The sequence below is a fragment of the Orycteropus afer genome, unplaced genomic scaffold (assembly GCF_000298275.1).
Source record: "Orycteropus afer afer isolate SDZICR_OR568_19922 unplaced genomic scaffold, OryAfe1.0 scaffold00047, whole genome shotgun sequence".
NCBI classification, from domain to species: Eukaryota; Metazoa; Chordata; class Mammalia; order Tubulidentata; family Orycteropodidae; genus Orycteropus; species Orycteropus afer.
The window spans coordinates 15,284,286-15,299,906 of record NW_006921634.1 but is presented as its reverse complement, the minus strand read 5'-3'; the positions used below and the strand labels follow the sequence as shown (position 1 = coordinate 15,299,906).

General features: G+C 35.0%; 1 protein-coding gene across 1 annotated transcript in view; it reads left to right on the top strand.

Moving 5' to 3' along the window:
* PGR (progesterone receptor) overlaps nucleotides 1-15,621 on the top strand; it is a 104,907-nt gene that overhangs the window by 81,843 nt on the left and 7,443 nt on the right. Inside the window, exons 5-6 of the mRNA XM_007938081.2 lie at nucleotides 1,435-1,579; nucleotides 3,495-3,625. Coding sequence (XP_007936272.1) covers nucleotides 1,435-1,579; nucleotides 3,495-3,625 — 276 coding nt within the window. The remainder of the gene's footprint in view (nucleotides 1-1,434; nucleotides 1,580-3,494; nucleotides 3,626-15,621) is intronic.

The following is a 15,621-nucleotide window of genomic DNA, read 5'->3' as shown; positions in this document are numbered from 1 at the left end:
TTTTTTTTTTTTTTTTCCTTTTTAAACTTCTCACCAGGCTTTGGCATTAGCTCTTAACTGCTTTCCCTGACTCTAGAATCATTTCCTTAACATCCATCCTCCACAGGGAAGTCAGTGGATCCACTTACAATACAAATAAGGCTCTATCATTGCCATTTCTCCTCAATAAACATACAAGACCATCCTAATCTGACCCCAACTTTCATCTCCAAGCTTATCTCTTATCTCTCCAAGTTTATCAGTGCTGAGCTGGTGCTCTTCCCCCAAGCAGGAGAAAAAAAATTGGTAAGAGATGGAAAAAAGACAGTGTATGACCAATTAGGTCAAGATAAATTTGTGCTTTCCCCTGCCATTCTCCTTCTTCCATATCAACACTGGAGAAGGGCCTGAAAGAGGGAGGGTATAGAAGTGTGGAAGACCAGAGCGCATGTGCACATGAATACGTGTGCACACACATGTGCACATGGTGACTCTAAATCTCTTAACTGCAATGAAAGTTTAAAAAAAGATTGGATTAAGTTTTAAAAATAAAAGTGACCAGAAAAATGTGAACTTTACCCAAGATATAATTAACAATTAAAATTGAGAATGGTAAGACTCCATCTTGCTTTCTTTGGATGCATAATCAGGAAAGACCAGTTGCTAGGAAAGGACATTATGTTTGGTACAGTAAAGGGTCAACAAAATTGGAGAAAACCCTCAGTGAGATGGATTGACATAATAGCCTCAACAATGGGCTCAAATAGATCAAAGTTCATGGAAATGGAGTAAGTCCAACTCACCATGAGCTGGAGCAAACCTGACAGCAACTAAGAACAAAAACAAATGAAAATTAGACATAGCACAATTGAAAGTAGCTTTACCAAATAAAACTAGTCTCTGTTTACAAAGAATTGAGACTCATCAACAAAGTCCTTATATTCTGCTCAGGCATTACTTCTTTCTCTTTTAGGGACCCTTGTTTAACCTGTCTCCCATCCCACTCCTATGTACTCCTTCCTTGTGGATCCTGTATTCTGTAACTTTTATACTTATAGTTATGTGTTTATCTTCCCTTTGGACTTATGAGCTTTTTTTAACAGCAAGGATTGTTATCTTATTCATCTTTGTATCCTTAGCATTTTTACACAGTGCCTGGCACACACAAAAGGTTCTCAATAAATGGATGCTGCATGAATGAGTGATGGATGCTTGATTCAGTTAATGAAGTCCCAGAAATGCTTAATCTCAGTGACTAATTTCAAATGACTTCCGAAGTTGCTGCCACTGTTTCTCTTTTCAGACTTCCTTATTAATTACTTTTTCTTGATTTTTTGTGTAAAATATAGAGATTGAAACAGTATATTGCCCTAATTCTTGTATCTAGTTTCAAAACTATGTATTTTTAACATTTTTGACACAAGTGATTTTTTTATTTTTAAACTGATTTTGTAGGTTTTCGAAACTTACATATCGATGACCAGATAACGCTCATCCAATATTCTTGGATGAGTTTAATGGTCTTTGGCCTAGGATGGAGATCCTATAAACATGTCAGTGGGCAGATGCTATATTTTGCACCTGATTTGGTACTAAATGAGTAAGTAGTAACTTAACTTTTATTATTATTATTATTATCTTAAGAGTATACATCAGATCATCTTAAAAATTATATTTCAGTAGATGATTATGCATTTAGTGTTCTGAAAAATCACATTTGCCTGAAAGTTTTCTTGGAATTATCTCAGGATACAGCTTGATATGACAATACTAAAAAATTGTATGATTTTATTAGTAATTTGTTATCTGGAGCTTCTTCTCTTTGGTTCATTAGATAATGTAGTTGTCTTAAGTTTGAATCTTTTTTAAACTTCAAAAATGTATCAAGAAAAATATTTAAGCACAAATTAAATGGATGTTATTGTTGTTGTTATGTGCCATCGAGTCGGCCCCATCTCATAGTGACCCCTCCTTGGGTTTCCGAGGCAGTATCACTACGGAAGTAGGATTGCCCAACCTTCCTTCCTAGGAGTGGTTGGTGGGTTTGAACCACCAGCTTTCTGGTTAGCAGTCAAGTGCCTTAGGCACTATGCTACCAGAGCTCCTTATTAAATGGATAGATTATCAAATTAAAATTTCTCACTTTGATAATAATAACAAAAAGGAAGTATAATTTATAATTATAAATTAAATTTATAATTTAAATATTTTTGCTTAAAAGTATTCATATGCCTTGCAAAAGTTAAAAGATTTATCTTTCTTCCTAGAAGAAAAATCAGACTTTGTAATTTTAAAATAAATATTTTGGTGTGCTTGATTATACTTAAGTTTCTATAATTAATTTTCTATGTATAGCCTTAAACTGAAAAAAGAACCTTCTCATGAAAATGTTTAAACTTGTCTAATGGTGAATGCTGATTCAGAATTCTACAATCTAATAACTGACACTTGCAAAGGTCTTTACTGTTTATAGATAAATTTTATATGCTTTATTCCAGTTTATGCTACAACCCCTTGAAATATGTAATGAATTATCATGCCTTATTTTGCAACTGAGGAAACTGAGGCTCAGAAGAATTGTGTAATCTACTAAAGAATGTCATTGACAGGATTCAATCTTAGCTCTTCTGTGTCAGAACCTAATTTTCTTTTCACCATTCCTGCTAGTTTCATTTGACTTAATTTGTGCATTACAAACCAGGAGATGGTGGGAAAAATATCTTAAATAACTTCATTCAACCTTCAAAATTTGTTTTTAACCCTGTCAGTTATTTAATGTTGCAGTTTCTTTTCTTTTTTTTTTTTTTTTCTGTATCACTACATATTTCCCCTAGAAAAGTTCAAGTGTGGTGATTTTCAGTGAACTGAATCCACTCTTCCATTGGATTGAACACAAAACTATGCATGCTTTCATGGGGAGAAATCAGTGAATAAAGTATCAACTGAGCAGCTCTCAGAGAGCTCTTGTGATACAGTGGTTAAAGCATTGGGCACCTAACCAAAAGGTCAGTGATTTGAAGCCACCAGGTACTCCACAGGAGAAAGATGAGACAGTCTGATTCCATGAAGATTTACAGCCTTGGAAACCCTATGAGGCAGTTCAACTCTGTCCTGTAGAGTTACTATGAGTCAGAATTGACTCTGTGACACTGAGTTTGTTTTGGAGCATCTCTCAGTTCCACATTCTCAACTCCTACAACTTTGCTGTCCAGTTGCACTTTAGCTATTTAAAGTGTGATAATAAAAGTGAGAAAAAATGTTAATCTTGGTCAATGTGTATTCAATATGATTTCCTAACTTTAAAACTTCTTTACCTCAAAAACTTGTACTGTGAAGAGGTGTAAATGTTTAAAATTCCAAATATTAAGGTAGCTTATAGCTAGGAGCATGCATACTCAATAATGAGTAAGGTAATGACCAAAACCACATTCTCTGATAAATTACATAAACTGACTAAAACACTGTTCTATTTTATTTCTGTTGCCTTTCCTTTCATGTGTTGTGTGTGGTACAAGACAGAGGATGAAAGAATCATCATTCTATTCATTATGCCTTACCATGTGGCAGATCCCACAGGAGTTTGTCAAGCTTCAAGTTAGCCAAGAAGAGTTCCTCTGTATGAAAGTATTGCTACTTCTTAACACAAGTGAGTGAGTACATGTAACCTAATACAAAAGAATTGCTTTCTTAATTTTTGAAAGTCTCAAACAATAATGATTATATGATTATGTATGAAGTATGAATCTTAGACTATAACTGCAAAGGAGAAATGTGCAATATATTGCTACTGACATTAAGAAAAGTTACTACCCATCTCATAGTACTAAAATAGCATATAAATTTTCCCATTTAAAAAAAAAAATTAGATAAGATATGATTACATAACTTTTCCAAATTCACATACTAAAGTATTATAAACTAATTAATACTGTGTAAACACAAACTATACTTACTTTCATCCTTACCCCCCAAAAGTATTTGCTGTTTAAAATACATAATTTTGTTGGCACTATCCTCATTATCAGAATCAACTTGATGGCAATGGGCTAATCCTCATTATGTTAGGACATACTAACTATTGTAACAAATAACTACCGAGATCAGTAGCTTCATAGGATATCAGTTTATCACTCATGTCACAGTCCAGTGGGTTAGCAAGAAAAGAAAAGGGCTTTATCCTTCTAACAGCTGTGTCCTTTTCTAGTGGTTTTGAGCTCTGAACTGAATTTGACTGCAAGGTGAACACTGAAAAATTGAAGGATGGAGGTGAGGCCTGGAAGTGTCATGCATCACTGCCACTCATATTCCAAAGCCCACTTCAACTGCAGTAAAGTCTGGGAAATGCAACCTAACTCTATGCTTAGAGGAGAAAGGAAACGGGGTACCATGAAACATAGTATTGTACACCAGGAGGATAAATAATTAGCTATCTCACTCTCTTAGACACAAAGAACACACACCTCTGCCTCAGTGAATAGCAACTACCACCACACTTTGTCATCCGGATCCTAAGGATCTAGATGGGAAAAGTGAAAATAACTGGTTTTCCCCTTTTCTGCACCCTTTCTGTCCATGGGCAAGTTCAGCCCTCAAATTTTCAAACTGATCCTTTCTTGACTTACAGTGATTTGAAAGAACCACAGGGAGCAAAGAACTTCAGTTAAGGGTGAGCCAATGGCCCTTCTCAACAGTATCTTTGTGGGGACTTTTTCCTAGTAGCACAGCTCTCAAGTGGGTGGGTAGGCGGTGTCAGGGGAAAAGGCAGAAAAGCTAAAATCTTGAAAAGGAAGGTTTCCTTGTGAAATATAAAAGACAGGCACCAGTATAAGATCGAACGATCCGTATCTTTATCCTTTCACTCTTGGACATCGTATGTACAACAGTCTTTCCACTCTAAGGTGTTGAAAGAATATAAAGTTGACAAAAGCAATTGATATGGACTGACCAAGAGAATCACTTGGAATTAATTTAATACTATGGCAGATAACTCCTCTCCCTTTTAAGTTTTTAGTCCTACAGCAGTTAGATCCGAGATAGTCCTAGATTTCCCAGATTAGTTTATGTAATTAACATAATATTTATTTATAGATTAATTTATGCTAGGGTGCCAAAGAATATGTAATAAAATTTTAAAAAAGGGGGAAAAGGTGGATAAATTTATTCTTCCCACTCTACGTCTAATGCAGAACATCAGGGAGGTTCTGCTCATTCAAGGACCTAGGCAGATGGAGATTTTATCTTGAAATATGCTTCCACAATAACAAGAGCAATGATAAAGGAAGGAAATGATACACTAATGACTTCTACCCACACATCATTGGCCAAAGTAAGGTTCTTGGCCACATATCACTTTCAGAGATGGGAGAAACAGAGTATCTGGTAAATAATACTAATGAATTCTACAGATTTTAATTAATATTCTAATGGGATTTTTGAGGGAAAAACTTAGCAAAGCTACTGAGAATTCATCTTTACATCTTGAAGAATAAATGGATAAGAATTGTGAAAATACTGGAGAGTGAGGGGAACTAGAAAGCTACAATAATCAATACAATATGGAGGAAGAATAGATAAACTGAACTGATAGTCAAGTCAGAATAGTACATATTAGAATGTAGTAGAAACATCATAAAACAATGCACATGGAACAAATATTATTGAGAAAATTTGCTTGATATTTGAGGGAAAATTCTATTTGGATATGTAGTTCAGACTATTTCTAAAATACAAGATAAATTAAGTAATGTAAACACTTGAATCATTAAAATAATAAACTAGAAGTAATATAAGTGATTTTTAAATCTCATAATAGGAAACATCTTTTTAAGAATAAATGCAGTGGGAAATTGGTAAAGGCAAAAAATGTCATTTGCCATAAAAAGTGAAATACAGATCTCCTGGAAAACATGGCTGATTGAACACACTTTTACCATTGCTTTATACCAAACTACGCTAAAATATTAGTAAAGAGATTTTTCCCCCTAAGGAATAAAATCAAAAGAACAAAGAGAATGGGAGAGGAAACAATAGAGACAAAATTTGGCAAGCTGGTAAACAGAAACAATTTAGCATGCCCCAGAAGGTTGGATCCTAAGCCAGAAGTGGGGGAATCCAAGAAGTACCTTGATTTGCATCACTGAACCTCTAGCATACCTTCAATTGGTGACATCAGTAATTTCTTGAAATGGGAGTAAAGGTCGAGTTGAAAACAGGAAGTTTTGTTGAAAGTCTGTTAAGAGAAAGTTAGCTTCCAGATTCTCTTCCAGATATCACCCAAACAAACAAACGTTCCTGTCCAACTAATGCGGAGACTATAGGTTTGTTCTCTAGAAAGACTATAATAAATGATCCTTGGATCAGGAAACTGCAGGTACTATTGAGGGTGAGGGTTTCCATACTGAAAAAGATTAAGATTAGATAGCAAATGTTGAGACCCTACTACCTCCTGCTTACCTCCCCTGTCTGTTTCTCTCATCATTGTTGTCCAGGCTTACATCCTCCAGATAAAAAAATGAAAAATGCTTCTCTACACACTCTGTTTAGCCCAAAGAAAAATATCTAAATATACTGACATTAAGAGTTTCCTTTGGAAGTAACCAACCAGATAAGCTTACAGTAAAGCTCAAAATCAACAAGCACTGCCCATTCAAATAGAACTTCCAATCAGAGCTTTTTAGCTTTCTCTTATTATAAGCAAACAATCTAAGATCATTAGATATTGAGGGGATGCCTTTGACATGAAAGATTAAAACAAAACAAACAGAAAAGGAAAGAACTCACAGAGAACAGACCATATAGGATATGAAAAACTTTAAATATTTATTTATATATGAGGAGCCCTGGTGGTACAGTGGTTAGGTGCTCAGCAGCAAACTGAAAGGTTGATAGTTTACATCCACCAGCCACTCTATAGGAGAAAGATGTGGCAATCTACTTCAGTAAAGGTTACTCCTATGGGGAGTTCTACTCTGTTATATAGGGTCTCTATCAGTAGTAACTAACAGGATAGCAAAATCAGCCTTTGAAAACTGTGGATCACAACAGTCTGATTCAGTTGTGTATAGAGTTGCCATGGATATGGGCAATTTGATGGCAGCTAACATTAAGTTTGTGGTATTGTTGTGGTTTGCATGTTGCTGTTAGACTGAAGGCTATACCACTGGTATTTCAAATACCGGCAGAGTCATTCATGGTGGCCAGATTCCAGCAGAGCTTCCAGATTAAGGTAGACTGGGAAGAAGGATGGGACCATCAACTTCTGAAAAATGGACCACTGAAAACCTTATGAATAGTATTGAAACATTGTATGATATATTACTAGAAAACTTGATGAATAGCCATGAAACATTGTCTGATATAGTGCCAGAAGATAAGCCTCTTGGGCTGGAAGGCACTCAAAATATGACTAGGGAAGAGTTGCCTTCCCAAAGTAGAATCAACCTTAATGATGTGGATGGAGTAAAGTTTCAGGACCTTCATTTGCTGATGAGGCACAACTCAAAATAGGAAGAAACAGCTGCAACATCCATAATAATTAGAACTTGGAATGCACAAAGTATAGGAAAATTGGAAATTGTCAGAAATGAAATAGAATGTATAAAAATCAATATCCTAGATATTAGTGAGCTGAAAAGGACTAGTATTGGCCATTTTTAATCAGAAAATCACTTGGTCTACCATGCCAGGAATGGCAAATTGAAGAGGAATGGCATCACTTTCATCATCAAAAAGAGTGTTTCAAGATATATCCTAAAGTACAATGCTGTCAGTAATAGGATAATATCCACATGCCTATAAGGAAGACCAGTTAAGATGAAAATTATTCAAAATTATTCAAATTTACAAATAAATATTCACATTTATGGATCTAAGGATCCATACACTTATCCCTCCACTCTTGGGCATCCTATGTACAACAGAGTCTTTCCATTCTAATGTGGTGAAAGAATACAAACCACCAAAACAAAATATGAAGAAATTGAAGATTTGTACCAATGTCTGCAGTCTGAAATTGACCACAAATGTAATTAACATGTATTGATTATTACTGGTAATGGGAACACAGAAGTTGGAAACAAAGAAGAATCACTGATAATTGGAAAATATGACCTTGGTGAAAGAAATCATACCAGAAATTGCATGTTAGAATTTTGCAAGACAAACAACCTATTCATTGTGAATATCTTTTTTCAACAACATTAACAGTGACTATACATGTGGACCTTACCACATGGAACATACAGGAATCAGATCTACTACATTTGTGGAAAGAGGTGATGGAGAACTTCGGTGAAAACAAGGTCAGGAGCTGACTGTGGAACAGACCACCAACTTCTTATATGCAAATTCAACTTGAAGCGGAATAAAAATTAAAACAGTCTCGAGAGCCAAAATACAAACTTTATTATATCCCATGTGAATTTAGAGACCATCTGAAGAATAGATTTGACTCATTGTACACCGATGACCAAAAACCAGATGAATTGTGGGATAACATCAAGAACATCATCTATGAAGAAAGTAAAAGGTCATTAAAAAGACAAGAAAGGAAGGAAGGACCAAAATGGATGTCAGAAGAGACTCTGAAACTTGCTCTTAAATGAAGAGTAGCCAAAGCAAATGGAAAAATGACAAGATAAAAGAGCTGAACAGAAGATTTCAAAGAGAAGTTCAAGAAGACAAAGTTGATTATTATAATGAAATATGAAAAGACCTGGAGTTAGGAAACCAAAAGGGAAGAACATACTCAGCATTTCTCAAGCTGAAAGAACAGGAAAAAAAAATCAAGCCTTAAGTTGCAGTATTGGATTCACAGGCAAAATATAGAATGATGCAGAAAGCATAAAAAGAAGATAGGAGGAATATACAGAGTCACTGTACCAAAAAGAATTGATCGATGTTCATCTGTTTCAGGAGGTAGCAAATAATCAAGATCCAATGGTATTGAAGTCCAGGCTGCACTAAAGAATCTGATGAAAAACGAGGCTCCAGGAATTGACAGACTACCCCTTAAGATGTATCAATAAATGGATGCAGTGCTGGAGGTACTTAATCATTTATGTCAAGAAATTTGGAAGACAGATACCTGGCCAACTGACTGGAAGAGATCCATATTTGTGCCCATTCCAAAGAAAGATGATCCAACAGAAATTATCAAACAATATCATCAATTTCACATGCTAGTAAAATTTTGCTGAAGATAATCTAATAATGGTTGCAGCAGTATATTGACAGGGAACTTCTAGAAATGCAAGCTGGATTCAGAAGAGGACATATAATGAGGGATATCATTGAGATATCAGATGGATCTTGGTGAAAGCAAAGAATATCAGAAAGATGTTTACCTGTGTTTTATTTACTATGTGAAGGCATTTGACTGTGTGGATCATAACAAATAATGGATAACATTGTCAAGAATGGGAATTCCAAACACTTAATTGTGCTCATGAGGAGCCTGTACATAGACCAACAAGCTGCTACTCAAACAGAACAAGGGAATACTGCATGTCTTAAAATCAGGGAGATTGTGCATAAGGGCTGCATCTTTTTGCCACATTTGTTCAGTCTTCATAGTGAGCAAATAATCTGAGAAGCTAGACTATATGAAGAAGAATGTGGCATCATGATTGAAGGAAGACTCATTAACAACCTGTGGTATGCCAATGAAGCAATGATGCAACCTTGCTTGCTGAAAGTGAAGATGACTTTAAGCACTTAATGATGAAGATCAAAGACTACATCTTCAATATGGGTTACACTACAACATAAAACAAAATTTCTCACAACTGGACCAATAAGCAACATTTTGATTAATGGAGAAAGACTGAAATTGTCAGAGATTTCATTTTACTTGGATCCATAATCAACACCCATGGAAGCAGCAATCATGAAATCAGATGTCATATTGCACTGGACAAATCTGCTGCAAAAGTGTTCAGAAGTAAAGATGACACTGAAGACTAAGGTGTGCCTAACTCAGGCCATGGTATTTTCAAGTGTCTCATATGCATGTGAAAGCTGGACAATGACTAAGGAAGAACAAAGAAGTGCTAATGCCTTTCAATTGTGGTTTTCACAGAGAATACTGAAAATACTATGGACTGCCAAAAGAAGGAACAAATCTGTCAGAAGTGTAGCCAGAAGGCTCCTTAGAAGCAAGAATGGCCTGACTTCATCTAACCTACTTGGTCATGTTGTCAGAAGGGAGCAGTCCCTAGAGGCAGATGTCGTGCTTGGTAAAGTAGAGAGTCAGTGAAAAAAGGGAAGACCCTCAATGGAATGGATTGACACAGTGGCTGTAATGATGAGCTTAAGCAGATGAGGATATGAGGATGGTGCAAGACCAGACAGTGCTTCATTCTGTATAATTATACACAGGGTCGCTATGAGTTGGAGCCTACTCTATGGCACCTAACAACAACAACAACAAGCACTGTTGCAAGTGTATCATATGTTTTAACTCATTCAGTACTAACAATAAGTTGATGAAGTGAGGCACAGAGAAGTTAATTTAACTTTTCCATGGTTACATAGCCAGGACATTATGAGCCTACATTTAACAGTGCAATGAATCTTGAGGCAGAAATGAGAGCTACAATTATTGGAAAGGGTAAATGAATATATTATTTGAATATAGTATTGTTGTATCAGAAGTTTGGCAGTTCAAACCCACCAGCCACTCCTCAGAAGGATGGTTGGACAATCTACCTCCATAGTGATACTGCCTCAGAAAACCAAGGAGGGGCCACTATGAGTCAGAGATGACTCAACAGCACATAACAACAACAACAACAACAACATTGTTGAATACTAAAGAAGCAAAGATAATCAAGCAAAAACTGTTAGAATTGTTTATAGCTAAGTGGCTAGATGTAACAAAATTATTCTATAACAATAGCTTTCTAGTCTCTTAGCAGGAAGGAGTTAAAACATTTAATGAATTTAATGTCAGTATTACAACAGAAAAAGATGAATTATCCATGAATAATCTTAATGAACAATATTTTAGACTCAGATGAAGAAGACAAACTTTACTGAGAGATACAAAATAAAGCTTGAATACATGAAAAGTCATACCAACTAATTACATGGGAAGAATAGATACACTGCACATGTTATTTTTTTTGGTAAATTAATTCATATGTTTAACACAACTAGAATGAAAATTTTAGTGGTGATGTTTTGGAAGAAATTAGAAAAATAGTTTCTAATATTCATCTGGGACAAGAAAAAAAAAGCAAAGAACAAACATGCTTAAAAGGATGGGTTAAGGAAGAAATCATGCATTACTATATCTTGAAGTTCATCAGAATGCTGCAATAATTACAGCACAAATCACACAAGCATATACATATCAATTAATAAAACAGAGGGAATCCAGAAACCAGTCCTCACACATATATGAGAAGTTGATACATTCATTCTTCTATTCAATAGATATTAATTGAAGGAGTACTGTGTACTTAATATGTGGTGCTAAGAGATGCAGATATATTAGCAACTAACAGCACAGTTCATGTAGTAAATGCAGAACCATTCAGGAAGGAAAGAATTATTTTAGTAAATGATGATAATTGTTTAGTATTACAAAAAGAAAGTCTATTCAAACTTTTACCTTTATTATACCCAAATGTAAATGGATTAAAGAATTCATTGTAAAATGCCAAACCATATAAAATTTGAAAAACTTAATAAACATTTCACTAATATTAAGCTTATTAATAAAAATAAATAGGCTATCCAAAATGGTAGCCACTGATTTTGTGTGGCAATTGAGCACTTGTAGTGTGACTAGTACAGTGAACTTAAATTTAAATTTTATTAATTTAAATATGAAATATGAATATTTCATTTCACAAATTTCTGCTTGGGAGTGATTTTTCAGAGCTTGAAATCAGTGGTACAAATTGCAAAGCAAAAAAGATGATTATAGTAAATGAAAAATAATCATAACAAATGTGACAAAGAGATGTCATTGTTCTTATTAAAAGCTCATACTGTGAGAATCAAACCACAGATATACCAGTGAATTCATAGGCAAGGAACATGAAGAGAATACAAAAAAATGGCTAATAAACACATAGATATTCAATCATGCTTGTAATTAAAATTTTGAAAATATCAATATACTATTTTTGAGTTATCAAATTACAAAGATAAAAATAACACTAAATGCTGCTGAATGAACAGTCAATCAACTGTCATTCACTGACAGTTGGAAGCAGAAAATGGTACAGCTCTTTCCAGAGTGTTATAATGCTAAGGGAAAAAAAAGAGAGAGAGAAGCTAGATGCAAAATATTACCTATAGTATAATCAGTATAATCTTTTTTACAACTGGAGATAAATATAACAAAATATTTTAAATAATAATATTTGAATGGCTTTCTTTTAATTTTCTTCTTTGCACTTTGTTATCAGCTATCCTAAACAAACATGAATGAGTATTATTAGTGAGAAAAAAATAAACACATAAAGAGAACTCTGAGGTGGAAGAATTTCAGGTGGTGGTAATATCTAGGGAGGACCTCTACAGATCAGTGCTGAAGAGAAGTCAAGGTGTAGAGTATGTGGAGTTGAGAAGCTCAAGGAGCTGGAAGCTCGTGTCAGGTACGAACTGCCTAGTCACAGATACTCCGCAAGAAGGTGAAATCCTTAATGAAATAAAGCAATCAGTAGAAAGTCATTTGTAAGGAACACAAGCAAAGAGGATGAAGCGTGGTGTTGCCAGAGTATCAGTTTCTAAAAAGGGAGGCTGTTTGCACAGGGTAGATTAGGAGTGGAAGCCTCAATGAGGAGTGAGCAGGGTGAGGGACTCCTCTGTCTCCTCTCCTACCTCCCTCCCCCACCAGCAGTCAGGAGAGAAGAATGAACAGTTTTGTTCTATGGAGTTGCAAGAGCAAGAGTTTTTTCCTAAGGACAATCCAAATTTAGTTTAAAATATGAAAACAGAAGGATTTTATGAAAGGATTAAGAATGTAGAGGTATTTGTTTAACCACAAAACAGAACTCCCAGAGATGCAGGGAAATAAAGTTGGAAGTATTAGGGACATGCAAGACAAGGATAGAACACATCATTATGAGAAAGAAATAATTCATTTTTGGTGGATTGGGTGTTTTGAGCAGTGCTGAAGGAACACATAAATGAACTCTCTCTTTGGCCTTCACATTCTAAATGGTGATTTTTCGTAAAGTTGTTTCGGTGTCAGCATAAACTCAGGCTCCAAATTACATTTACAGAGTAAAAAGTGTTATCAATATGATAAAAAATTGGTACCTTTTGCTGCTTCTAATTAAAACATAAAAGTTGTTTTTGTGCTGCTGCACAGGCCAATTCCATGTGGTCATAGAAAAAGTAATTTAACCTGGAGACTTTTATCACCTTGTAGAAAAGAGCAGTCAGTCTCTTCCTCTACCTACCAGTTTCTGACATCTACAGTCTCACCTGCTATACGATTCCAGGTTGTTATCCTTTCTGCATGTTCTAAAGACCCTCTTAATTTTAGGGAATTCCTTTTCAGTAGTAAAGATTAAAGTTGTTATATTATGTATATTATATTAATGGTGGACTTTGGGGAACCTGCCATATGCCCATAAAACCCAAACCCATTACCACTGAGTCCGTTCTGACCAACAGTGACCCTATAGAACAGAGTAGAGCTCCTCACAGAGTTTTCAAGGTTATGGAAGGAGACTGCCCAGTGTTCTCTGGTGGAATGGCTGGTGAGTTAAGTCAAGCCCTTAACCATTGTGCCACCACCAGGGCTCCTCTCCATATGCCCATGAAACGTAAATTATTTCTCACTTTTTCTATTGCTAGTTCTAGCACTACCATGGCTATATTGTTTTTTCTTAGCATATTGTCTTCATATTATTATAGAAAAATTTTAAAGTTTGCATGAAAATGGCTTAAGTAGTCAGAGTTTACATAGTCATGAGTAATATTACTAGCCTAAATTAGGATTTAAAAGGATATTATTAGATTTCACATATACTGAAATACCAGAATTCCTATTAGGGTAGTTTGGGGACTTTTGAATCTGTCATAAGGCTTGGCATACTGATACCATACCTTGTAAATCTAGATAGTATTAGAAATTAAACTTCAGGAGTTATGAAGTTCACTATGAAATAGAACAGATAACAGAACAGGGACTTAAAAAAAAAAAGTTCATGCAAAAGGTATACCTGAAATATACCATATATACCTTTAAGAATTTAATTCTATATCATCATTTATGACAATGAGATCAATCTGACATTTGTGCACAAAAAATTCAAAGACCTCACTCTTTCCAGACTCTCCCCTACCTTTTCTTTGATCACACTCCTGCTATAGTGAGTGGCTAGTTAGAATCATTAGACACAGAATCAGAAAGTTTTCAAACTATACTAGTACCATTCAGACAGTGATGAGGTCTGGCTCTGTGCCTACTCCCTGTCAAAGACAGAAATATAGCAGATCCTTTCTTTGTGGATAAATTTTTAAATATAGTTCAGTATCTAACTGCAACATAAAAATATAGCTGAGATGATGGTGTCTACTGATAAAAATTTACCTTAAGATTTTATAAAATTATTGAAGTTCCCTTTTTTAAATAGTTTATCATATTCATATTAATAAAATGACCATAAGAGAGATTCAGACATGTCATCTTTTTTTTTTTTTTTTTCTTTTGACCCACTAAAACAGTTCGAATCATTTCTCAGATAAGAATATTGTCTTTGAAGGGGACTGAAATAGCAACTCTCTTCCCAGACCAAATTCAGAACCAACTGATAAATAAGACAAAACAGTAAGGCATTAAAAAAAAAAATACTGCCATCAAGTCAATTCTGACTCATAGTGACCCCATTGGGTTTCTGAGACTGTAAATCCTTACAAAAGTAGATTGCCTCATCTTCCTTCTGAGGAGCAGCTGGTGGGTTTGAACCACTGATCTTATGGTTAGCAGCCACATGCCTTATCTACTGCACCACCAGTATGGAGTCAAAAAATACCACCTTTGTTACTGACATATCTGAGTTGGAGACATGGCTTCCATCTGTTAGCAGTGCACATCCTCAACATTAAGCCACAAACACAGGCAATGCAAAGGAGAGTGTGTGCTCCACATTGACCACTTACTTCTAAAACAAAGGGAATAAGAAGATGGTCTGCATTTGCTATTTCCTTCCAAATTCATCAAATTTGACTAGGTTATACTTGCAGTAACAGAATGGAGTAAAAGAATTCCCTTTAGAAGAATGAAAGATCAGAACTTGGAAAGCCTGCCCCACAAACACATCCATGAAATACTGTTTTTTCTGTAGTTATTCTCAGTTGGCATAGGTTTCTTTTTTTCCCATTGGTTTGTGATTCACACAAGAATATTGTGAGTTTAATAGACATAGTTAATATCTTATGTGAATATGAACCTTACCAGGTTGGAGCTCCAATATAAACATATCTGGATATCTAGAAATGCCTTGTTTTTTTTTGTTTTCCTCCAACATTTGTTACAAAAGAACACCAGCCTGCATGCAGTTAGAAATTAAATTAAGCCAATATTTGAAAGAGGAACTGTAGAATATCAAGTTATCTTTTGAGTGAGTGTGATGTTAAATGCACAATTCACTGATAAAGCTTTATTTTTTATTTTTT